Here is a 26,972-nt window from a genome sequence, read left to right on the forward strand (position 1 = left end):
AGAGAGAGAGAGATAGATAGATAGATAGATAGATCGATAGATAAATATAGATAGATAGATATATTTATAGATATATTGATATATTATATAATGTAAACCCACGTACAAAGTAATCACGTACACGTTCTAAGATGTTTCTGTCTAAAGTGGGTTTCCAAATGCTGGCAGATTTGCGCAAGGTTTATTTTATACGATCCTCTTTCAGGTTTGTGTCCAGACTGCCGACAGCCTTAAAACCGCCATGATGCTGTACCTGATCCTACTCATCACTGCTGTCTGCAGCTCCGTCTGTGGAACATCGCAGGACGGCGACACAAAGCACCAGATACTGTGTAAAATCAGGGAATCATGCAAGGACACCGGTGGGTGTTGAATACTATTTCATTTAGCAACTTAAAGTTTTTGGTCATCATGCTATCGTTCGCAATGAGGTAATCGCGAAGTTCTTATAAGAACCAAGTCAACGTCGCACGTTCGTGCGTTCGATGCAATTCGATCGCCCTTCTTGCATTTCTCTGTCCTTCAGTTGTTTTAACTATCTCTTTCTTCTTCATCATACCGACCTGTGTAATTTGCAATAACAACAGTCGGAATACCAATGACAAGCGGATAAACTTTCACCGATTTCCACCGCCGGATGAGAAGCGCCAAGAATGGATAGTTGAACGTTGACCAGGTTCTTAAGAACTTCGCGATTACTTAATTGTGAAAGTATGGAGGCGGCCAACCTGTGAACGGAAAAGCCGGCAGCATTCTTAACTACTACATGTATAAACTCACAGACCTAATGTAGAAATTCCTGTTCAGTCTCTTCGGCTAATCTGTCTAAATGTGTGGCAAAAAAAAACACTACGGATTTGGTACGCTTATGTGCCAGCATCAGCACATTTGCCACCTAGAGCCGGAATTTGTTTTCTAAATGGTAGGCAGACAATTCTTGTGTATAGTTGTTCCAGACATCATAGGTTTAAGGTCATGCAAAATACTTTTCTCGCGATCGCAAGCTTTTCAGACATTGTTAAAAAGTCTTCCTACTCCATCACAAACGATAATGTTGATATAATATTTACTTATGTTGAGTGTGTAAGATTGAGGCAACACTGGCTTAATTTTATGGATGAGGTCCTCTCAAGATCCCATAACGAATGCGAGAGGGTGAATAAAGAATACGGCAAAAGTCCTGCTAAACCACTGAAATTCAAAGCTGGTATTGTAAATTTAAGTTACTGTCAAACCTGCCAAAGTGACCACCTCTTCAAGCTGGCTACCTGGCATGGTGACCCTTTATGGTCCTAAAATGTCCCCCATTCAAACAAACATTAAACAACCTGCCCAAGGTGACCACCTGGCCAACGTGACCGTGACCACCCTGAGTTGGGTCCATTCAAGGCCTGATACCTGCCAATGGTGACCACATCATTTTCGATCATGTTAATTATTGATGATAGCTAATGAGAAATCATGGAGAAACCAGCCAGTTTGCCTCAACTGTTGGGACAAAAACATGTTTATGTTCAACGTTATTTGTTCCATGTGCCATTATACCCACATCCATTCACCACAAAAATGTTTAATTAACATTTCACATTAAACATCTTGACTTGGAAACCATTAGTTATGACTCAGTCATGTTGTGAGACGACCCTCTTCAAGGAGACCACCTGTCCAAGGTGACCGCTTTTCTTTGGTCCACAGGGTGGCCGGCTTGGACAGGTTTGACTGTCTCAATTCAACGACGTCAATCCGGCAAATGCTTGCCTTTTGCGACAAGGACTCTAGATCTCTAATAAAATGACTTTCTCCGTGCAGATCTGACCAAGGCCGACCCCAACGACACCTCTCCGGCAAATGTCCTGTGCAAAGCTGCAGAAGACGACCTCAAGTCTCTCGACCCCTCCACCTGTGGTATGTTGCACTTGAGTTAAATGGCTGTTTCAGTTGTCGGTTATATAATTGTATTCCAAGAGTGTCAAAATAAATATACTGTTATCATATCTTTCATCTATCTCTGTGTGTTGTAGAAATATATTCGTGCTATCTATTGGCACTATTGTCGATTATCTCTTCAATCCAAGCTCACCGTAATGCCATGTTGAATTGATTGTATGGATGACATTCGCGCTCGCATGAATTTTCGGCCGTTTCCAAAAAAAAGGTTTTAACCATACTGTAAAACACTTGCAAATAAGCAAATACATGCCGTTATGAATTTGAAGAGTAGATTATTCGCCAAACCATACTATGTGTTATTTGTTCAACGACCACGTAAATTTTATAATGGAAGTTTTTTTGCAAAACTTTTTTTTTATTCGTACGATCGCATCAGTTTTGTGGTTCCCAAAGGATGTCATCCATGTAATCAAATCAACATGGCCTAAGTAGTCATAGTAGATGCTTGATTCGTACGAAGCCCACGACGACACTTCAACATACTTCTTCCACAGCCCTTCCACAGCGCGCTGCCAAGGATATACCTTCCATAGCGCTCTTCCGCGGACCTTCCACAGCGCGCTGCCAAGGATATACCTTTCATAGCGCGATTCTGCGGCCCTTCCACAGCGCGCTGCCAAGGATATACCTTCCATAGCGCTCTTCCGCGGACCTTCCACAGCGCGCTGCCAAGGATATACCTTTCATAGCGCGATTCCGCGGCCCTTCCACAGCGCGCTGCCAAGGATATACCTTCCATAGCGCGATTCCGCGGCCCTTCCATAGCGCGCTGCCAAGGATATACCTTCCATAGCGCTCTTCCGCGGACCTTCCACAGCGCGCTGCCAAGGATATACCTTTCATAGCGCGATTCCGCGGCCCTTCCACAGCGCGCTGCCAAGTGCCATACACCTCTTCCACAGCCCTGACATACAGCGCTGCACCGAGGCCCTAAACCCCCCTATTACGGTCCCTTATAGTACCTTTGACCTTACATACACTAAATGTGGCTCACAGAGAAATAGAATTTTGTGGCCATCTTGCTTTCCAATAACTAAACAATCCACGCAATATTGTGGTGGAAAACAACAACGTGGTTACATGTACATTCGCATGCTACTCTACTGGGCTACTCTACTCTAAGTTTTTACTATAGACTCTGTTATGATTGTGTTATAAATACAGCAGATATAAATTTAGTTACACACACAATATGAAATATACTGTAACAGTAACTGTGTATACTGTAACAGTTAGAAATAATCAGGGAATGTTTGATATGTTTTCCAATAGGGGGTTGCAGAGCCTCGGTGCACATTTAGTGGATGTAAGATGGAAATAAAAAGTGTAAAGTTAGTTAAAGAGTTCAGGTCAAAGGTCGTACACTATGAGGGACCGTCAGCTATGTTAAGGGGGTTGCAGCGCATCGGTGCAGCGCTGTGTGTCAAGGCTGTGGTAGAGGTGTTTGGCAGGTACAAATGTATATCCCTTGGCAGCGCTGTTGAAGAGAGCTATGCCTTTGAAAAGTACTTTAAATTCATTTTTGTTCGCGGGGGGGTAAATTTCGCGTTAGGAAAGGAAAGAAGTGGGGTCGTGTGGCGCAACTGCAGCGTGCGCGACTCGGAATCACGAGGTCCCGGGTTAGAGTCCTGACATGCCACCGATCTTGTGCCCTTGGGAAAGGCACTTTACACGACTTTCCCCACTACATTGTCGGTCCAGTATTCGTTTCTATGTGCGGGACACAACACCAGCAACAGCTGCCTCTGTTCCGCGTGTATTGCACTGTTGCAATTTCAATAAATAGAAAAAGAGAAGATTTTCACGGTGTCTTAGTTCGCAGTTGAAACATTTACAGTGCCTTTACTACGGTTACAAGGTGGACTGAACTGAACTGAACTGCGCATGCCAAAGAAGACTACGGTTACAAGATGACTATTATTGTAGGCATTGCAAAGGTCATAGACAAGCTTAGCTACTAGTACACAATATTGTGCCAGTATGCCGCTATTGATGCATGTTTTCCACTATTGTCTTGAGTAATTTGCAATGCTGAAGCACTGCGCGGTTCTTGTTGCGGAAACAATAGAGATGAAGGCTCAAATAGCGCGGTTCTTGTTGTGGAAACAATAGAGAAGAAGGCTCACAGAGCTTCTTTATTAGACTCTCCTGATATGTATCTAAATGAGTGAAGCAAGTTCATGTGTAAGTTCATCTGAGTTTACTAGTGCCAAACGTATATACTTGGCAGCGCGCTGTGGAAGGGCTGTGGAAGAGGTTTGTGGATGTGACGTTGTGGGCTTCGTAGATTCGATTGGTGTTGCTGATTAGTTAGTATTCTAGTGTAAGACTCCGTTTTTCTTTCGACGAAAAGACTGGATTTCCATGTTCCTAGAAACCTACGCGTACATGAACCGGAGCATATAGAAACAGACTTTTGTTTGTACGTTTTCTGTTTTGAAAAAGTGACTGTCGAGGTAACTTAATGACATTTCCTCATTTTTTCCTGATTTTCCTATTTTTCCCTTACAGAATCACTACGTGCTCGGGAGACATATGGTCAAGGCAACGAAAACCCTGAGCAACCAGACAGTGAGGACGGCCAGATTTTTGATCTGATAAAAAGTAAGGAACTGCACATTCTACATTATTCTAGTATAAACGGAATGATTAGAATTTTTCGAGTTTTATCAAATTGTCTCTTATTTTCTACAACGGGGCATGTGAATATACTAGAGGCTAGAACCAGACTTCTGTTTCTACTTTCCTGCTTTGAAAAAAGGACGTAGGCCACAATAAGTAAATTCCATGTATGGCATACTATGCAGCACGATGCAGACTCGAAATCTAATGCAATAGTGCGGAAAAAAAGGCGAGCCAAAAAACAAGATTCATATATTTTTGAATCTTGACATCATAAACCTTGTTAAACAAGAAATGATACCTATATTGTGCTTAGTTTATTGCCATTTTTACAACATTCATTTCTTAATGTAACAACCATTAAAAAAATTAAGTTTTAATCATTGTACAAATGAATTTGATGCAGTGGGAACATCAGATACATGTATACACAGCCATTATCACATATAAAAGGAATGAAATTCCTTACTGCATTTAAGTAGAAAAAACACATTTAATCAGAGTCTTGTCCCCTCTCTTCTTTATCTGCTGTCCACGTTCCTACACGGCAACAGGCATCTTTGCCCATTTTGGCTTATTGACCACTGTCAGAGGGCATCAAAATTTCCTTTTTTCCCAAATTAGGTGAAAATCAATGCGTGCGCTGATGTTATCCACAAAATTATTTGCTATGGCCTTACATGTTTTACATTGTGTCATTCCATCTGTCTTCTGACTGAGTGTTGTTTCCTTACAGAATTTCTGTCTCGTGAGATCGAGGACCAAACTGACAACGACAATCCCGAGGAGCCAGGCAATGTCGACGGCGAGACAGCTCACACCGACCCGGCTCCACCGGCCTTAAGCAAGCGCGGAAATTACTTTTCCGACTGCTCTGAGATCCACACAGCCCAAACTCTGTATCATACCGTGTCTAGTGGTGTGCACAAAATATTGCCTGTAGGTCTGACCAGCCCGATCTCTGTATACTGTGATCAGACCACAGACGGGGGAGGGTGGACGGTCATACAGAGGAGGTTTGACGGGTCTATCGACTTTAACCGACCTTATGACGACTATAGGTACGGGTTTGGGTCATCCAATGGGGAGCAGTGGTTGGGTTTGGAGAACATGTACCGTTTGACCAATCAGCACACGTATACGTTGTACGTACAGTTGGAAGATTGGAATAGTGTGGTCAAGTACGCCAAGTATTCGTCATTCTCGGTGGGGAGTAGTTCCAACTATCGCCTCTCTGTTGGTGGGTACAGTGGGACCGCTGGGGATGGGTTCTACTTATCGTCTTCATCATTAAAGTACTACCTATCGGGTCAGGCCTTCAGTGCTAGGGATGTAGACCGTGATGCCTATAGCGGGTCCTGTGCTGGTGATCAGAGGAACATTGCGGGAGGTTGGTGGTACAATAGTTGTTGTGGGTCTGCCCTGAACGGCCCGTACCTCCGCCCCTCTGACCGTACCAGTCACAGTGGCAATGGTATCTATTGGGCCCCCTTTGGAGGCTCCTATTGGCCATATCTGAAAAAGTCCAAAATGATGGTCCGTCCTGCCAACTTCAAAACGTAAGTTGCCAGACACTAACCCAGCTGACAGGTCGAGGATTCAAATTGTTTGATAAAAACTGTCACCCTGCACTCACTCTGTATCCATTTTCTTTAAATAGTTGACATCTTTAAACCAACATATTTGGTTATTAATATCTCAGTAAAGAGGAAATATAATAAACAAGAAAAACGGTCTTTCGTATATTTGCAGCTAGTCAGTATTACACACACCACCAAATAGTCAAGTTTATTCGTTTATTAGAAACTAATCATACTCTGAATTGACAATTTTATCTTAGTAGTTTACCAGGCATCTAGATTGCTAGACTTCTGATTTGCCTTTGTTTATAAATGAAATACCCCTGTTGTGTTTGAATATATAGGTATGAAATCGTCATTTTTTCTACCGTCACCCCGCACTCACTCTGTATCCATTTTCCTTGAATAGGTGAAATCTTCGAACCTTCATATTTGGTTTATACATATCCCAGTATAGAGGAAATGAAATAAAAGAGAAAAACTGTTTTTTTTTTCCTATCTCTGCAGCTAGACAGTATATAACTGCACACACCACTCAATAAGCTCATTAAACTCTGAATTAACAATTTTATCTTAGTAGTTAACCAGGTATCTAGATTGCTAGAGACTTCTGACTTTATTTGCTTTTGTTTATAAACATGAAATACCCATGTTGTGTTTGAAGCTATAAGTATGAAATCGTCATTCTTTCTAAAGCTTTTGATAATTGATATAGTCTAGAAGATTTGTCATGTTTGAAACATTCCCTGTCAGCCTGTGTGAGGGTTATATCACAATAAAGAGAAATTAAATGATGCAGTGCTTGTTTTTTGTTGTTTTCTTCTTCATTCCATAGCAAGTTATTGCAGGTTATCTTAAAGCTAAAAGGTATTTTACTGCAATACCATATCTAACCGCTATAATGGGTTTGAGAAACGTCTTTTTTTGTAAAAAAAATTGGGATTGTCTAAATTGTAAAGGGTGTTTCAGTCTTCTGCATATATCAACAGTCAAACCTGCCCAAGGCGACCACCCAGGGGACAGGTGGTCGCCTTGAAGAGGGTCGCCTCACAACATGACTGAGGCATAATTTTTTTAAAAGTAAATGTGGTTTAATGTCAAATGCTGTGAGCATCTTCAGTTCTGTCGTAAATGTAAGTGTGGAGGGTGGCAAATGGAACAATTTATGTCGAACAAAAGAATCAACACGATCAAAAATGGTGTTGTCGTCATGGGCAGGTTGGACCTTGAGCAGACACAACTCACGACGGTCGACCGCGTTGGCCAGGTGGTCACCTTGGACAGGTCGAAGTGACCGAGAAAAAACAGTCACCATGGCCAGGTCACTTTGGCGTGTTTGACTAAATCTGAAATAGACCTCATTCCAGATACAGTCGCCATATTGATTCTATTCTCGCGAGAGCACATCCTTGGCGTGAGCGCGCGTGACCTCGCACGAAAACGAGACCGCCGTGTGGTCGCGGATTCCCTGTAGTACGTTCTAACACAGTCGATAGCGGTGCTCCAACTTCAACGGTGAGTTTTGCCCGTCCAGTGTAAAATATTGTCGGAAGTACGGCTTTCACGGGTAGAGAATGTTGTTGTGGGCATGTGGGATCGATTTTGGCGGGTAGAAATGCATGTTTCTTCCGATTTTGAACAGTTTGGACGGGCGGCATTGTAGCGTATGTGATGCACTTTGTTTACATTCTACGTACGCAGCTAACTTCGAAAAATATCGAGTTTAGCCGGATATATTGCCACAAAACCTAAAATGTTGGCCCTGGAGTCTTGTGGGTGGAAATTTATGGAGTGTTCGGCGATTTCTCCGTAGATTTATCGATTATAGCGTCTAATGTCCGGCCGTACGTAGAGTGAAACTTTCGTAACTTGGGGAGGGGGGCGGTTGTTATTCTAACGTCCCCCGTTTATTATTATTATTTGTCGATGGAACTTTACTAGAATAGAACGGTAGAAAAACATAACTTACCTTTGTGAGATCCTGTTGGGTAGAAATACGTCTCTTGAACGAAATTTTGGCGGTCGCCCTGAAGATTCATCGATTACAACGTCAAAGCGCCCAGCCAGGTTTTTAGTCACTCACGCAGTGTGGGAGAGGCGGGGCATGTGTTTTTCTAAACGTCCTACGTTTTGGGAGACGGGGATTTTCCAATGTTTACAATATTATAAGAACATCATAAACAGTGTCTGGATGAGATCCTGGCTTCGGGTGGTTCATGTTTTCATTTCTTTATTATATGTCTTTGTCTAAAATTTTAACATTTTTTAAAACTCTTTTCAGACAAACACTACCTGCCTGAAGAGGGAAAAGAAATTCAAGTCTGCAAAGCACAACACAGGACCATAGAAACAGTGCCGCTAGGACATCTACCTATCACATGGTTTTTGCCCCACTCATGTTGTCAAAGATGTATTATTTGGTTGTTGCCAAAAGGTTTTAGTATGATCCTATTGTGGATTGATTTTATCAGGCACAAATACTGTTGTAGTGTAAATACAATGTAGGGTTTATTGAGTACAAAAGGAAAGAGCTACTACTAGTACATGTACTAGGAAACAGATGTGTGTTAACAGTATGTACATGTATCAGAAACTGAAAACAGTTCAGTAACACTATTTAATTCATTCCTAATAAACCATGTATAGTTTAAGTTGGTTTTCCACCATTTGCTTCTCATTGAAACATGTAGCCATGATTCATTTTTTCACTAGATCATGTATGAGTAGATTACATACATGAGAGTACCCAAAATTCCAAAATACATGTAAGTTAGGAACACTTCCTTGAAGTTGCTTCTCATCATTTTTTTTATTTGTGAAAAAACATGTACATGTTCTTGTAACCTTCAGACACATGTAAATACAATGCCACTTCAATAAACATGACAGTTTCAGTAGTTCTGTACAAGTGGTGGTAAAAAGTTTGTCAGGTAAGCATGGTGAAGATGTGGTCTGTGATGGCAGTGCAGTCGGTGATGGGGATGTTGCCAGGTCAGGTTGAAGTATAGCCATGTTGGTGTCGAGACCAGGATCCGAACAACAAGCGGAGGAGTCCTCAGGTTCATCAATCTGTAAAGTCAGTCAAAAATGCAATGACAATGTTTGAGTGCAACAATATGAAGTGTTCTTTACAAGAAGTAAAATACCATGTGAAGCAATCCAAGTATGTTTTTATTAGCATCCGAAAAGAAAATTATGCGGACATTACTGATACAAAACTTTATGGAATAAAATTCAAACTATGTACATTGTAGTTGACATGCAACATTTACTTTGTTAAGTCCACAAGCTCCTTTCTTTTTCTTGGTGGGAGAACATCTCTTCTTTGGAGCTGGTCTCTCTGGTTTCTGCTTCACCCAGGAGTGAAGGACGGGTGCTGCACCTGGAATCATACAATATGGAAATTTTCATTAACAGTTATATTTTTTAGCAATGCCAGATTAATAAGAAGAATATTATTTGTGAGTAAAGTTTAAGGTTTTAGACAAAGACATAGATATAAATAAAGAAATGAGAACATGAACCACCCGAAGCCAGGATCTCATCCAGACACTGTTTATGATGTTCTTATAATATTGTAAACATTGGAAAATCCCCGTCTCCCAAAACGTAGGACGTTTAGAAAAACACATGCCCCGCCTCTCCCACACTGCGTGAGTGACTAAAAACCTGGCTGGGCGCTTTGACGTTGTAATCGATGAATCTTCAGGGCGACTGCCAAAATTTCGTTCAAGAGACGTATTTCTACCCAACAGGATCTCACAAAGGTAAGTTATGTTTTTCTACCGTTCTATTCTAGTAAAGTTCCATCGACAAATAATAATAATAAACGGGGGACGTTAGAATAACAACCGCCCCCCTCCCCAAGTTACGAAAGTTTCACTCTACGTACGGCCGGACATTAGACGCTATAATCGATAAATCTACGGAGAAATCGCCGAACACTCCATAAATTTCCACCCACAAGACTCCAGGGCCAACATTTTTAGGTTTTTGTGGCTATATACCCGGCTAAGCTCGATATTTTTCTCCATATTATATGAGTTTGCTGCGTACGTAGCATGTAAACAAAGTGCATCACATACGCTACAATGCCGCCCGTCCAAACTGTTCAAAATCGGAAGAAACATGCATTTCTACCCGCCGAAATCGATCCCACATGCCCACAACAACATTCTCTACCCGTGAAAGCCGTAGTTCCGACAATATTTTACACTGGACGGGCAAAACTCACCGTTGAAGTTGGAGTATCGCTATCGACTGTGGAAGACTCCATTGTTAGGCCGCCTCAATGGGAAACCTGACCGGGAGTGACCCAACGGCGGTCTCGTTTTCGTGCGAGGTCACGCGCGGTCACGCCAAGGATGCGCTCTCGCGAGAATAGAATCATGTATCTGGAATGAGGTCTATTGAACCACTACAGTCAAGAAAGTTATTTTAACGTTATACGTTAGACGGTTAGATATAGGGCCACGTAATTTTAACATCTCGTAAAACTATCTATTCTGTTATTGAAATATTCATTTTGTATCAATTACGTAATTAAATAGTAACAATTATTGAAGATTAACAAAATGGCCCCTCCTGTTTTTCTTTTCTGCTGTCTAAAACTGTTTTTAACAAACACCAATGTAAGAATAAATACTGGGTCCATCTGTTGTTTACAATATTTTTGGTTCTAAACGTCCTCTTTAGTGCGAGTTAAAACTGACTGAACTGAGTTCTCACTCTCTTTACCCGTGTAAGTGGCACATGACTAATGCTATAATTAAGCCAACAATCCAGTGCAATAAATTTCTTTTTTTTTTTAAATACCAAAATCTTTTTTTTTTTGCAAGACATGGCGGTGGCACACTCACGGTTTTTCACATTTAATAAAAAAGAAAAAAAAAGACACGTGTTTGCGTTTGCATGTACAACAACAACAACAACAACAACAACAGACATACTTATGTTCACCTTGATTAGGTGGGCAAATTTTCCTCCCACGTACCTTTTCCGAGTGCACAAGATCGGTGGCATGTCAGGATTCGAACTCGGGAACTCTTGGTTCCGAGCCGAACGCGCTACAAAAACATGGCCCCAATACATCGAATTAAATGTTTTCAGTAGAGTCATTATGAAATGGCAATGTCTTTTTACCATAATATATTCAAGAAATAGAAAAATAATCATTTGGCCCACTATGGTTCGCTGTTGCATGAAGGGGAGGAAATGAGCCACAGACGCCCCCTTGCGGAGCATCAGTCTAACTACATTCCCGAATACGGAAAAGAAGTACGTACAGCGCTGTTCCGGTGCTTGTGATCTCGGTTTCTGACTTGTCGTTATCAAGGTTTAGACCTGCATTTAACGATCCATGAGTTAAGTCTATCATACATGACAAGGAGTTGTAAATAGATATAATCATTAGTACATTACGCTAGACAGATTTCATATCGTTGATATGATTTGAAAAAAAAATAGTTAAAAAGCAACATTTCGAACAACAAATCAGAGATTTCGGACTCCCCAGTTCCGGGAAGTATGTTGTTTTCGTAAATTTGAGAAGCTATGAATGGATCTTGATGATATTTGGAGTGGAATGTTGGGCTCAGAGACATCAACACTGGACAACTCCGATAACTGATGGAGGACAGGGACGAGTGGAGAAGAAGAACACATTGTCTCTCGTGATGACATCCCCGATGTCCCCATTCTAGGTTCAAGGTATGTAAGCAGTGATTGTGTAAACAGAGGTCATATTCAAAAATGGATCTGAGTTTTCTCGCAGTACTGCAGCGGGATATCTTTTTAGGCTTGTTTGTATATGAACGACGTACTCTCATCTGCCGAATAAACATACCCCCCGGAATAAACGTACCCCCCCGGACAAATCTTCAAAATCAAATAAACATACCCCCGGAATAAACGTACCCCCTGGAAAATTACCAAAATTGACGGGTAACCTGTGTCTCTTGTACTAAAATGCACCCTTACTGATATATGCACAAATCTTTAACTGTTATTTGCAATTAGGAATTTAAATAGACAAAAAAAAGAGCATTTAATATTTTGTATTTTGATAAGCACCACTCATGACAATAGAACATTCAGACGAATTTATGCACGCGGTGATTGCAAAAACCGGCCCGAAAATGACAAGTTTCTGGCTACAATATGCGTTTATAAACGTCTTCACGTCGATGATTTGTCAATTTTTTTCACACGAAGTTGAAAAAAATTACTGGTTTTCAAAAAAATTAATAAACGTACTGTGCAAAATAAGAACGTACTGGGTGGATGTTTGGGCCCAAAAAAATAAACGTACCCGTATGTTTATTTGGCAGATGAGAGTATAGCATCACAAATTACAACTTGTAAAACAAGGTTTGAACACTTTCCTGAAAAATAATCTGTTAATGAAGGGGACTACGTGGTAGTAATTTTCACTATCGTATATTGTGATGCGTGATTGACTAAGAACAAAAAACGAAGTGTCCACAACAGTCTAGGCTTTATTTAGTAAATTTATTATGTTAGTTTCGTAATTCATATTTCCTAAGTTTCATGCAGGAGGACATTGTACAAATAAAAAAAAAATAACAGCCGTTCTTTTCAGTCCTTTTGGTCGTAAGTTTTGTGTATTGCACGTAGAGATCAAAAGGTGTCGCTGGTGCACTGTACATCGCACTTGTGTTCAAAGCCTTGTCTCCTTTTTTTCTAAGCCTTGTTTATCAAATATTATGAAAACATGATGATTCGCGGATTCCCTTCAGTTTTCTTATTTTCAGTCTCTGGTAGAAATGTAGACATATAATGATAATACTAACATGTATATAAATATATTGCTATGTTGTATGTCTATTGCAGTTTGTGTAATATATTGATGTTTATAGCTAGCTATGGCACACATACAAACTGTGATATCTAAACTCGTACACGGGTAGCAATCTCACAGCCCTGTAAACATTCACTTGTGGTACTGAGATAAGATGTACTTGTGTGCGTGATGTGCATAGTGTATGTATATGAAATAGCCTGGTTCACAGTCTATCGTGGTTAGGGTGGGCTGTCTATTCGGGGCTCTTTATCTAAAACTCGTCGGGGCTGCAGGAGCTCTTCGCCGCCCGATTCAGAGAGGTGTCGCGGTAGGGTCTGGATGGCGGGAGTTTAATTGGCCCGTCCACGATATTTTATTGGGCAAAATATAGACATCAGGGATGCGTATACGTAGCAGCTACTGCGGAGTATTTTCGGACGGTTGTTTAATGTTGTTTAACCCTCAACAGAACACCTTCCCGGACTGATTAATCTGTACACCTGGGGTCCGCGCGGACCCCATAACAGTTTTTTGCTAATTTTTAGAAATTATCAACATGCTACCAGCTCAATTGTTTTGCAAACTGATGTGGGAACCTCTGTGTCCACATTACATACAAAAATCATACATTTTGAACTTTTTCTATTTTTTTTGTGAAGAAAAGAAGGCAAGAAGAAATACCCGATTTTTAAACCCATTTCAGACTGAAGGGGCTTTTGAGGCCCAACTTTGATCTCAGATAGCGGCTAAACGGCTTGCGCTAGAAGTATCAAATTTGGAGACCTTTCCTAAAATGTCTCTGGAAAAAAGTTCATATTAGTTTTGTACTAGTAAGTTGATGTTTTTTTTTGTTGCCATGGCAACGGGTAGTTTTTTTTTGAAAATAGAAGTAATTTTGGTTTAAACATAAAAATTTTCTGAGTTTTATATAAAATTACACTTCTTTTCCAACATTAATAACATCTTACATAATTAAATATAAGTTAAATCATTTAATATGCATAGAATATGCTAATTTGATGACGTCATTGGTCAAAATCCAATATGGCGGACTATATTATTAGCTCTGACGTCATGTGACGTCATAATTACACCAAAGTTATTAAAATTTAATGCTATTACTACACCATTCTCTGAAAACTTGGTAGACATACGATGAATGCATAAAAACATATAAAAACGGAAATAAGGTAATGTATAAGAACGCCAGTGTATCCATTATGATCGAAAGCCGGCTGGGGTCCGCGCGGACCCCAAAAGAAAATCAGATATAATTTTTTTTATAAATGGTAGAAACGGAGTTTTCTGTACTGTATTGAGAGACAACTTTGTGGGTGACAATTACCTAAAATTTCTGAAAAAAATCTTTAGAAACAAAAAAGATATTATAGAATATATAGTGCTGGGGTCCGCGCGGACCCCAGGTGTACTGTTTAGGGTTAAGAATCTGTAATCTGTATTCCTCACCTGAAGGGAGGTTGCATACAATACGTCCAGTGGAATGACAGTTTCTTCCTCATCTCCACAAGTATAGTCTGTAGAATACAGTATATGATACCTGCCGTGTCGATCTTTTCACCATTTGGCAGGGAGCGTACGTTAAAGTTTTATGGAGCCGTGGTGACACAAGTATACACATTCTTTTCTGCCCCTTCTTGGTTTTTAGCGTATGAAAGGGAAAACTGATAAAGGAACAGCTTTTGGCCATCAGCTGCTGTCTTCTCCTTTGCTTATTCGTTCTGTTCAGCAGATTAAAGTCATTAATGAACAGCTAGCCACTTCGTGCTGTTTGTTTGTTTGTTTCGCATAACCGGTAAACCGCATTTAGGCGTAACAGACCAGTTTTGCGTAACTGCGCACATGTACAAGCTGCGTAAGACCGGACTGAAAGGTTTGAACCACACACACCAGGAAGGTCCCCTGCTCTTTTCGTAAGTGTAGTGGGTTCTTTAACGTGCTTAGGCTGATGCTCTTTCAAATACGGGACATCCGTTTAACGTCCTATCCAAGGACGTCCCTACCCGAAGCTAGGTACTCATTGCCTTCGACTGAAGGCTATGCCTTCGGAGAAGGTTATGAAATCGGGTTTGCACTGTTTGGCAGATTAGGCACGATAACTCTTGAAGGCAAGGTCCGAGGTTCACGATTTTTGGCAGGCAGGTTGATTTAGGGGTGGCCATTGTCAAGGCTAAAAATGGGCTTCGTGGGGGGTTCCTAAGTCACTGTAGTTGACCTTGGTTTTTGGTGTTTTTTCCTTGTCATCAAGATATCTCGAGAATCCTTAAATGGATGTTCATTATTTTTAGTGGGCAAGTTACCATTGACAATACCAAGGTCAAGTTCGGATATGGGCTTCGTGGGGGGTCCCCACGTCATTGAATTAGAAAGTACTGCAGCGAAACTTCTGGTTTTTAAATCTCGTGATATGGACGTTCTAGGGTCATGATTTTTAGATGGTAGGTAGCTCTCGTGCTCAGAAAGAAGTGCCGTAAGTTTGGGTCCCGTAGCAGCTTGTTTGGGAAATACAGAGGCATTTGTTTGAAAATGTTTGAAGTAGGATAGCTCAAGAACCGGTTGACGGATTGTTGTTATTTTTGGTATCTCGGTAGCTTAAGTGATGCTTGACCTAATTAGATGACAATTATGCAAATCATGATCTAATTTACATAATTAATGACAGAAGTCTATATATTTGCTGGGTTCTGTGATAAAACAATTAAAATGGTGATGAGGAAATGCTAGAATAGCCCTCTTTGTTTAAGATAAGACTGTCATTGGATGGAAAATATGATCAAAGGATATAATTGCAAGTGAGGATATTATTTCCATAATCAATGTGAAACATTCATAATTTGTCAGTCGTAAAGGTTAACATCATTTGTCGAAGGCATGAGATCTTGGAACTCTAGTTTCCATTAAAGTGAGGAAAGTCGTGTAAAGTGCCTTTCCCAATGTGATATGGGCGGGATTTGAACCAGCGACCTCTTGGGTGAGAGCCGAACGTGCTACCAACTGTGCCACACGACCCCACAAGCTAACTTGTTCAGTGCTTAGAAAGAGAGAGCCATTTCACAGAATCCAGCTGCCTTCTGTTGTGCCTCTTTCATTTGTACTATTCGGTATCTGGAATAAGAATGCCACTGCGGACCAGCTTTGGCACACCAATGAACTATTTTCTGTTCTTTTCTATTTGTTCTTTATAGCTTTGGTTGAATGGGAGTCTTTGGGTACTTGTCAAAGTATTAATCACAAACAATTAGAACCATAGAACAGGCACTGTTAGCAATATTAACCAGTAAACATTCGTTAATATAACTCTCTTTTCAAAGAGAGAAAAGGAATAGAATTAATGGCTAGTTTCATACTATTCAAACGAGATACTAAATCTAGGCATAGATGCATTGCTCAATAAAGCTAATTTCCGGGCCCGGACGAAGGGGACTGGGCCGGCTCCTCTTGTTGATACATGTTTACTGTACTGGCAGACAACTGGGGCACATTCTATATCTTCCTTGGTTAAGGGATTTTTCCACAAAAATAATGGAGCGGGTGGGCGAAAAAAAAAGAGAAATAAAAACAGGCCTGGACATCCTATTATGGCCCTAAATGGTACGATAGGAGCCATGGAGTCAATACACCAGGCTGGTTCAAAATTTAAACAATGAATTTTGAACTTTTAATGATACTATTGCATTAAAAGATGGAGTAACTGTAACAACAAGGATGAAAATGACTTTTTTCAACTGTTCCGGGCAAAATATAAGCATTTTGCAGTTGATTCTGAATTTTTTTTTATTTGCAAATCAGAAAAACAAGCGGGCGAATCCGTTAGCCAAGAAATTAAATTGGTGTGGCCTAAAAAATGTCTTATATCCATTATATTATGCCACACCAAGTAATTTTTCTGGATGACGTCCATGCTCTTATTGATTTCGGCATGTTGCCAGAAAAAAAGCCAGAGAAATTCTGTTTCTTGTAACTATGAAATTGGAAGATAATGAAAGGAAAAAAAAAACTGGACAGGACGACAACTGCTGTTTCACTAATTCATTGACTTGTTGGTTGTTACACTTTGTTCTCTCATTCACGTTGTGTCCTAAGAATTGCCATCCCTTAACATATTGCAAGTCTAGGCATCTTGTTCGTTTGACTTTTTTTTTTTACCCTTCTTCTTTTTTTCTTAAATTTAGGGTCTCCAGAGGGCGTCATTAAAAATACTTGTTTTTCCCTTTTTCTTAAGTATGGATATGGTTTATCTTGAATCAATTGGTCTAAGAAATAAAGTATACTTGTACCCTTATATGAAAGAACAGTCTTGGTATGATATCAGAATAAATTTTTCTTCGTGTTTACAAAAATTTTTCTTCGTGTTTACATTAATATATGGCATATACTGAGATTTTTTCTAAAGAACTAAATACATATTTATCTTTTTTATTTTTATTTTATTCACATGGATTTTTGAGCATTGGATAGGAAGCACTTGTTGTGCTTATGTAAATCCGCTGCTCATAAAATATAATACAAATGTAACATAAAGATGACATAAAGTATAACATAAACATAAAATGAAAGTGGCTGGCGCACCAATACCTAGCATAACATTATTGAGATTGGTCAAATCTTCCAGAGTGGTGGATATAGTTAAACACAATATCAAAGATACGGCAGTTGGTAGGGTATGGGAGGGAGGGGCTACCTGTAAGAAGTAAAGTACATAATGTGGCGTACATATTTATCGTTTGACAGACAAGCTGGCTCCGTATGAAGCGTTCTAAATGGCATTTTTTTATGCGAAGGGCAGACAAATTTTCAGCATATAGAAGGTAATTTAAGGTGAGAAACACATGAACTTTTGAAATGTACGTGGAAACTCAAAATGTGCTTACAAACAATAATGTGTTTTAATACTGCTCATGCACAATTCCACATTCTTCCTTAAGAGTTTACAGTGGATGGCACATAAGAAAGTAACTTGAAGACGGCATTATTCTCCAAATAATGATTGTGACATTACTTATATGTTTTGTGATGATGAAGCAAGTAATAAGGAACAAGTAAGTTTTATAATGGCTTCCAGCTTGTTGGGCAGTCTTTGCTTTATATCACTCTATACAGTCTTATAGATAAACTTTAAATAAAACGAAACGTAAAATAAACTGAAATAAAACGAAACGTCAAATAAGATAAAATATGTAGCTAGAGCTTTTTTAAAGTTTTGTGTCACCTCTTGACCCATAAACATCGGTATGTTTCATTTCGAGTCATCAAGGGGTTCTTACTTGATTGCATTACATTCCATAGTGTATTTATTTATATTTTATTTAGTAACATAACACGACACAATTTTAGCCTTACCACCGAAAGGGAAAAAAGTTATGACAGTTACAAATACACATTCTACAATGTATAATCAAACAGTTTAAGTAGTCCGAAATCCAAACATCGCTATTTCCACAGTGAATGCTCCGCGGACCTTTATTCGTTAGTGCTCCGCCTCGAACCTTTTCAGCAAAGACACGTTTTGCCAATTCCACTGAAGCAAATCTTCCTGCATACCTCCCCTCTTAGTAGGAAGTTCTACTCCTAAAGATTCTTTCCTAGAACAAAACCACGACGGAACAAGGCGTGATTGTTTCCCATATGAGTATAGCCATAAACTTTTCAAGACTAAGTTTCACAAACATTTGTCCTCCCTTTCCGTACAGTAACCCAAAACATGTGAGTGTCTCCCATGAGCCCTTTTTGTACATGTGTACCTGTGTAAATTAAAAATCCTGATCGTTTATTATTCTAAAATTCAAATATCCTAAAAGCATAGTTAGCAGGTTTTATATCAGCAATATGGTTGGGTTCGAATCAAAATATTTATGCTAGTTTCTGCCAGATACTGGCTTGTGAAAGTGTGTTATTCCAACCTCCTTGATTATTCAGAGCCTGTTGTAGTCCAGGTATGATGATTTTTGATTAGAAAATTCTTGGCGAGCCTAGTATAGTGAGATTTTAACGATAGCCCAGAGTGCATTCTGCACTATCATCCAAAAACAGAAAAAGCCTGTACTGAAAACAAAACCACTAGTCTCCAATCAAGCGCAAGTCACTTGGCGGAGAAACAAGCACCGACCTTAAGCTTGTTAATTTAACCAAAGCTGGTTTCAAAAGACTTCAGAACAGCTCTGTTAGTTAGTTATTAGGATTGGCAATTTTTGAGCGCTTATTTTTAAGGAGGAAACCGCACAGTTCTAGTCTGTATTGCTGTTGCAATTTAAATATACATGTAGACTAGAATCGCGTCTCATTTCCATCTCCACCAGGGCAGTTTTTCTCCTCTTCGGTCAACATTGACGTGGGGTTTGCCTCAGTTCCGCCTACGGTGGTTTGCCTGTTGCTGGCAGTTGCAGTTGTTTCATTGTCCTGACGTGGTTCAGCAAGATGAAGGCTTGCCTTGTTCTCCACATCGTTCAAAGGTGTTTCTGTAGCAGAACCTGTTCCAGCTGCATGTTCCTCACTTCCACCTGCTGAGGTCTGCCGGTTGCCAACCGTGGCGATTGCTTCCTTGACCTGATAAGGCTCAGCCACATAGAGGCTTGCCTTGATCTCCTCGTCATCGGTCAATGTTGCCATAGGTATTTCTGTATTAGGTCCAGTTCCAGCTGCCTTTGCCTCACTTCCACCAGCGGTGGTCAGTCGTTCTCCAACAGTTGCGGCTGCTTTGTTGTCCTGACGTGGTTCAGCAAGATGAAGGCTTTCCTTAGCCTCCTTCTCATCGGACAAAGGTGCCGTGGGTATTTCTGTAGCAGACCCAGTCCCATCTGCCCCTACTTCAGTTCCGCCTACGGTGGTCTGCCGGTTGCCAACAGTGGCGACTGCTTTGTTGTCCTGATGGGCCTGAGCCAGACAAAGGCTTACCTTAGTCTCCTCCTCATCAGTAAAACATGCCATTGGTATTTCTGTAGCTGACCCTGTACCGACTGCCGATTGCTCACTGGTCTGTCGGATGCCGGCAGCGGCTAACGGCTTCATTGTCTTGACGAGAAGCATGAAGGCGAGCCCTGTTTTTCTTTCCATCAGTCATCATGGGCATTTGTGCAGCCGTCGCCTCAGTCCCCCTTGTGTTTGTCTCCTGTTTGCCAACAGTGGCTCCATTGTTCTGATGAGGGTCAACCATACCAAAGCGTGCCATGATCGCAGACTTCCATTTCTCCAACACCTCCCCCGTCATTGTCATCACCACCGTCAGCAGAAGGCCTTGCGAAGCATTCAGCACAACAAAGATGTACTCCACAACTCTGCTGTTGACGTAGGGATAGATGAAGCCGAGAATCCAGGTCAACCCCATCAGGAACGAGATACGCAAGTAGACCCAGGCCTTGCTGCTCTGTGAGCGGGACATGGCCCTGTTGGCTATCTGAAATGACTTTCGTATGGCCACTAAGGCAAAAGTCACCAAGACTGCATTAACCACAAGGGCACAGAAGACGGGAGCTCCAAATGCCACCAGACTGGCTGTTGGATTGCCGATCCAACAGTTCTCTCCGTACCCCACCCTGACAGAACTGCCGAACTCCACAATGACTGTGGCAACGACTACAATCATCGGCGCTAGCCAAGTATACAAGACGTACTTGTGCAGTTTTGCTCTGTCTAAATCGTCACGAAACGTGAGGAAGAGATCCATGGATAATGCATTCATTGATGTAAATGCTGTCAGCAGCAGGTAATGAAGTAGAATCGCATACGCTGTACAGCCAGGTCCAGAAGGGACGAGAACACGCAGTACAAACATGACTTCAGCAGCTGCCATACACGTCGTCACCTGAACCTTCAGCTTTTCTGGGACTTTCTTCCATTGGCCTGACCTGACAGTGTGGACCACGAAGACAATCACAGCTACGGTAGACACTATTACAAGACCCAAGGTTAACCAACCCTGGTTAGCCTCCCAACTGTTGACTGTCTGCCCTCCGCGCGTGTCGTTCGAGAAGTACTGCAGGATGCACTCCCCGCAGATTGAGGCTGTAGCGTTAGAAATGGCCACCTGTTCAGCCGGACAGGACACGTTAGAACTCAACAGGTAAACACTGCCATTGGAAAGGACAAGGAACTCTTCAGATGCGAAAATCAAAGCGGGTTCGCTGCAGTTTCGTAAAACGGTGGTTTTGTTTGATGAGCCAGAGCTTCTGCCGGTGGTTGAGAAATGACGACAACTGTCTACAAAGGGATCGTACACAGTGCCGGAGGGACACGGATTGTTTTCACCACTCTCAGCGGTATTGAAGTTGAATAAATGAGTTAATGAAATTTCATAGTGACAAGTACCATCGTCAAGGCAACTGCTAGTTCTCCAATCAAGTAGCGTGCTAGCAGAGGTACCGCACCTTAAATTTGTGGTAGCGGTAAGGGAAAGACCTTCACAAAGAGCACAGTGTAGGTTTTTGTAGACCCTATATTTACTGGCAACTGGATAAGAGTAGGACATGCAGGCAGTTATATTACAATTTGCATTTGAAAAATCTGTTTCAGTCAAAAGGCAAAATCTTTCATTGGAAACTAGGAATTCTATCCTGTGTGTTCCGAGGCAATGTCCCAGTTTTCCATGTTCAAGGCCAAGTTTACTGAGCATATTGCTGTATTCCTGTGTACCTGTAGAGGTTAGTGCAGAAGATATAAGCTGTCCAGAACACATAACTTGCGACGAAAAAAGAGTTACATTCGCCATGGTTACATTGTTACAAACAGCACAGAATATGTTTCTGTAAGGGATTTCCTTCGAATCATCTTTCACAGGCATCCTGTAAACTATTTCACTGGGGAGGAAGGGATCCACCTCCTTTAAACACTGTTCCCTAGTCAAGCCGTCCGTTCATTCTTCAGGACAGTCAGCAACCAACCAATAGGACCGCCTGTTTAAAAGGCCAGGCACACACTGCCACAGATACCGATCGTCTGGTGCTGGGTGACCTAACACGTCTTCTCTGTAGTGAGTGTAAGGAAGTTGTCATCACTGTGCGAAATATCGGATTTACCAAAGGCAGTAAATGAAAGTAAAGTCCGGTAATGTTTTCAGGGGAGGGAGGACCGAATTATCTTTTTAATGAAATCTATGGTGAATGCATGAAAATAAAGACTTTCACGATCTCATACCTTCGCCAAATGATGTTAACTCTTGAGGTGGACAATTTATACATTTCACTCAGTGATTAAAAAAATAAGAGCCTCATTTGCATGAATGATGTAAGTTGATCACATTCTCCACCTAATTGCAGTCGTATCTCCTTATAAATGATACAACTAAGGTCATGAGTTTGTAGATTGCATTAATTAAGTACATCTTTACTTAACTTTCAGCTGTGGCAAGTATTAATTTAGGAGTGGTTCACATTATGGCATCATATCAATTTCCCACTAATTATGGAAATAAGTTGTTCGTAAGTAAAAAAAAAAAGTGTACAAAATGCCTTTTCTGCGCATGACCTTTAACCGGTCCCCCCTACTTTGTGAACAGTACCGGACTAACAATGATAGCACATGAAGGTCAAATCCAGTAATTTCAGTTCGTCAATTACTAACACATGATTGTAAAGATTGGTAATGTTTACGAAAATTCCTTTAACCCTCAACAGTACACCTTCCCGGACTGATTAATCTGTACACCTGGGGTCCGTTCGGACCCCAGAACAGTTTTTTGCTAATGTTTAGAAATTCTGAACATGCTACCAGCTCAATTGTTTTGCAAACTGATGTGGGAACCTCTGTGTCCACATTACATACAAAAATCATACATTTTGAACTTTTTCTATTTTTTGGTGAAGAAAAGAAGACAAGAAGAAATACCCGCTTTTTAAACCCATTTCAGACTGAAGGGGCTTTTGAGGCCCAACTTTGATCTCAGATAGCGGCTAAACGGCTTGCGCTAGAAGTATCAAATTTGGTGTCCTTTCCTAAAATGTCTCTGGAAAAAAGTTCATATTAGTTTAATACTAGTAAGTTGATGTTTTTTGTGTTGCCATGGCAACGGGTTTCTAGCAGGCATTTTTTTTAAATAGAAGTAATTTTGGTTTAAACATAAAAAATTTCTGAGTTTTATATCAAATTACACTTCTTTTCCAACATTAATAACATCTATCATAATTAAATATAAGTTAAATCATTTGATATGCATAGAATATGCTAATTTGATGACGTCATTGGTCAAAAATCCAATATGGCGGACTACATTATTAGCTCTGACGTCATATGACGTCATAATTACACCAAAGTTATTATAATTTAATTCTATTACTGCACCATTCTCTGAAAACTTGGTAGACATACGATGAGTGCATAAAAACATATAAAAACGGAAATTAGGTAATGTATAAGAACGCCAGTGTATCCATTATGATCAAAAGCCGGCTGGGGTCCGCGCGGACCCCAAAAGAAAATCAGATATAATTTTTTTATAGATGGTAGAAACGGAGTTTTCTGCACTGTATTGAGAGACAACTTTGTGGGTGACAATTACCTAAAATTTCAGAAAAAAATCTTTAGAAACAACTTACTGCCTCTGAAAAAAGAAGACAAGAAAATCCGTTCATAAGTATTAACTTTATTAGTTATTCAAAATTGTTGTAACTCCTTTCTGTTTATTCTTTAGTTTGCTTATAGAATTCTTGGAGAAACCGCCGAGTGAGCGAGGCCTATGACGTGGAGAGAAATATAAATAGATAGGTAACATTTGCAAAGCAAAAGCATAATGGTTGCCGTCACATTCGGTCTAGCCTATCATACTACTGCTCTGTTTATTGTTACTCAATCACATTCATATATGATATATGTTCTGCAGCCACTCTAGTCCAGGTAATGGATTTAAGTCGTTTGAGGAACAGGAGGAGAAAGAATTGGAGGAAAAAAAGCGAAAGCATTATGATTTCTTTCTGCGAAGGTACACATAACGACATTTGGAGGTCGACATTTCCTTCGGAGCAAATGCAGAAAAAAATTCTAAAAACGCCTGCAAAATTTCAGGTCATTTAGTTGAAAAATAGCAGAGTTGAATCCATCTGAAATTATGGCAGAAAAGTAGAAGAAACATAAGAGAACACAATGTTTCATCACACCGGTTCGTAGTGTGGTGAAGCCATAAACATGACAATGATATAAACATGTTTACCACAGTTTTGTTCGTCCTCCCAGTTCCCGCATATATTGACATCATCACACAGGTAGATCCAAGAATGACATGTTCCCAGGCCACAGGTATAATTGTGATGGTAAGAGTTCTCATAGCCAATAATGTCGGTAGCGATTTCGTGCGAAACCTGTTGCCCAGTGCAGCTATCTGTAACAACACCGTACCATATGCATAGACATGGATTTTGTATCTATCAATGATCTATTTGCATTAACAACAACATTGTCCCAAAAAATGGTAGCCCCAAATGACTGAAATGATATCGGGACATTACATTAACAATGTAAAACTTCATGTAAGCAATTTAAAACAGTTAACTAACCATGTATAAAAATTGTCAACAAACGATTCCAAGTGCAAATTAACACCACTTTAGATAACCATGCAGATCTGTGGTAACACAAGAATATGTCTTACGTCCAAAAAACGTGACAGTGTTACATATTAAGCAGGCGGATAATAAATGGTATCGGTAGAGCACTATTCTGATAACGATCAGTTCTGCTGCGGGGAGTGTTCAGTCTATTATAAGCTGATCTGGTTTAACGACAACTTATTTAACTTCTAACAGGTGGCACAAAATACTAGAACTGTTCAGACTGTTTCAAGTAGTTCACAGAGTTCTTAGTCAGGTGAAGGCGTATCATTCTAGCCCTTGTTGTAAGATGTAAGAATTTTGTTTTCCACCACCGAGAAAGCTCTAACCTTGCCCAGTTTTATCTGGACGTGGGTTTAAGTTTGTATTTCCCTTTCACATATTACAGTTTACTGGGTAAATTGTAACATGGGCAAGAAAAGTAGGCTTGAGCATTTTTTTTTTACAAAAGAGGGTAATCTACTGAAAGTAACGACACCGTACCACTACTGAAAATAGATTTGGTTATTATAGACGTCCCTCAACGTCCCTTGTATTGGATGTTAAATTTAGGTCCCGTATTTGGGGTATAGCTACACCCCACGCACGTTTAAGAACACATCACAATTTTATAAACAGTGCAGGGGACCTTCCAATGTGAGTGGTTAAAACCTTTCAGTCATATGGTTGCATCCGCAACCTGAGTTACTGCCGATTGGCAGCTTCCCCAAACACTTCCAACTAAGCCCTACGTATAATAATCGCAAGCTCCTCACAATTTAGCCCTTGTCTGCTTGGAGAGAGTAACTGGCAATCCCAATAACAATAACAGATCATTTTCATCAGATAAAGGCCTTACCACATCCCAGTTCATCTGGTGGAGGGATGTAGCCTCCGAAGCGGAAAAAAGTGCAGTCAGGATGCCCATCACAGACGATGTGTGACTCTCTACATTCATTTGTTTCTCCACAGAAGAAGCCCCCGTTGTCATTACAATACTCCTCTATAACGAAAAGAGACAATTCAAAACAAACACATGCTATCTTGATCATACTTCTCAAAGGGCCACATAATTATCCAGATGAAGTCTTCATTGGCATAATATGCATCTATTTATGTACATGTCTCTCTAAGCTACCGACAAACTAAAAATGATGAAAATATGTTGTTCCTATCTGGACTTATTTGGCCATACCACTTTTTCCTGACAAGACAATCTATTTGTCACCAAAAAGTCAAGACCATAGCATGTTAAGGGTAAAAGATACTAAAACCGGAGGTTCTGCTGCAGTACCAAGGTCAGCCATTAGGAGGCCCATATTTGACCTTGACCTTTGTCTTTCTAAGACCTATCAACATACCAAATATCATCACAATCCATAAAGGCGTGTTTGAAATTATGCTGACCACAACGTTGCGGAAACAGACAGACAGACAGACAAATACGCTTAAAAAAAACAATACCTCAATTTTTCATGGAGGTAACAAAAAAAAACGACCAAGTACCGCAGTTTTCTTCGTCATCAGCGCAATCGTAGGGAGACCCCGGGACATAACACATCGGGCGACCATCACATCGGTCCTTGGGGAGGTGACATTTCGTCAGCTGGCCACACTCACACCTCAAGCCCCCGATAGATTAGCAGAAATCGTCTGTTTTTACAAGAAAAAATACAACACATCATGCATGTCATAACTGTTTTACGTCGAAGAACCCTTTGTTATAAGGGAACTAGTGATACCTAGCCTTAGTTCACAATGAAACAGCAACACCTAGCTAGCTTACTAGTGTACTGCGAGCCAGTAACACATTGTTTCATTGTACGGTGAACCAGTAACACGAAGCTTCAGTTAAACTTAACACGTAACACCTAGCTTCAGTGCACATTGAATCAGTAACGCCTAGCAAACAGTGAACCAGTGACACCTAGCTTCAGTACACAGTGAACCAGTAACACCTAGCTTCAGCGCACAGTGAACCAGTGACACCTAGCTTCAGTGCACAGTGAACCAGTAACACCTAGCATCAGTGCACAGTGAACCAGTAACACCTAGCGTCAAGTTTCAAGTTTCAAGTTTATTTATTTCACCAGGGCATACCTCAGATCAGTTGATCTGATTTTCAGGTATCCCTGGGCACACATTAAAAATTACATACACAAGTTCAACGCAACAATATACAACAAATATTACAAACATTTACATATTATACAAAACAATCACAGTATACAATATAGGCACATTTCATCTGCGGTCATCTACAGTCCGTTTTTAAAAGCTGACGTTGCTATCAGTTGCCGCTGGTCAGCAGCAAGACAGTTCCACAGGACTGGCCCTTGGTACTGCAGGCTGCCCTTGAAAGATTCCACCATGTGCTTTGGGAGTGTCCAGCATGTGAGGGTCGAAGCTGTAGAGCTGTTTCGTAGCAGTGCGAGTACGAACTCTCAGCACTGGGGGTGACAGCCATTTGAACATATGTGTCATGTAGGC

At 40.6% G+C, this 26,972-nt stretch overlaps 3 protein-coding genes and 1 long non-coding RNA gene across 4 annotated transcripts in view; 1 reads left to right on the forward strand and 3 right to left on the reverse strand.

Annotated features, from left to right (window-relative positions):
• Window positions 1-3,333: 3,333 nt before the first annotated feature.
• Window positions 3,334-6,305, forward strand: LOC109468246 (angiopoietin-related protein 1-like). The gene is made up of 4 exons (XM_019766503.1): window positions 3,334-3,401; window positions 4,181-4,206; window positions 4,462-4,554; window positions 5,309-6,305. Exons 1-4 carry the CDS (start codon window positions 3,334-3,336, stop codon window positions 6,133-6,135), a joined length of 1,014 nt encoding a protein of 337 aa, XP_019622062.1. The 3' UTR covers window positions 6,136-6,305.
• Window positions 6,306-9,069: 2,764 nt separating this feature from the next.
• Window positions 9,070-10,505, reverse strand: LOC109468266. The gene is made up of 3 exons (XR_002140125.1): window positions 10,387-10,505; window positions 9,425-9,534; window positions 9,070-9,221 (listed from the first exon to the last, which is right to left on the reverse strand). It is a non-coding gene; the product is annotated as an uncharacterized LOC109468266 (long non-coding RNA).
• Window positions 10,506-19,936: 9,431 nt separating this feature from the next.
• On the reverse strand, window positions 19,937-25,356 carry LOC109468247 (latrophilin-like protein LAT-2). Its single transcript, XM_019766504.1, is given in 4 exon segments — window positions 19,937-20,992; window positions 21,755-21,929; window positions 23,496-23,500; window positions 25,342-25,356. Coding segments are annotated over 4 exon segments (1,251 nt in total).
• Window positions 25,357-26,786: 1,430 nt separating this feature from the next.
• LOC109468248 overlaps window positions 26,787-26,972 on the reverse strand; it is a 59,400-nt gene continuing 59,214 nt past the window's right edge. The window contains 1 exon segment of the mRNA XM_019766505.1: window positions 26,787-26,932. Within this exon segment, the coding sequence (XP_019622064.1) occupies window positions 26,787-26,932 (146 nt within the window).

The sequence above is a fragment of the Branchiostoma belcheri genome, unplaced genomic scaffold, assembly GCF_001625305.1.
Source record: "Branchiostoma belcheri isolate BF01 breed outbred unplaced genomic scaffold, Haploidv18h27 scaffold197, whole genome shotgun sequence".
Taxonomy (NCBI): domain Eukaryota; kingdom Metazoa; phylum Chordata; class Leptocardii; order Amphioxiformes; family Branchiostomatidae; genus Branchiostoma; species Branchiostoma belcheri.

Coding starts and splice junctions, on each gene's coding strand:
- LOC109468246 (XM_019766503.1), top strand. CDS start 3,334: ATGTTAAGGGGGTTGCAGCGCATCGGTGCAGCGCTGTGTGTCAAGGCT. Junction 3,402..4,180: donor GTGGTAGAGGTGTTTGGCAG/GTACAAATGTAT, acceptor TATACTTGGCAG/CGCGCTGTGGAAGGGCTGTG. Junction 4,555..5,308: donor GATTTTTGATCTGATAAAAA/GTAAGGAACTGC, acceptor GTTTCCTTACAG/AATTTCTGTCTCGTGAGATC.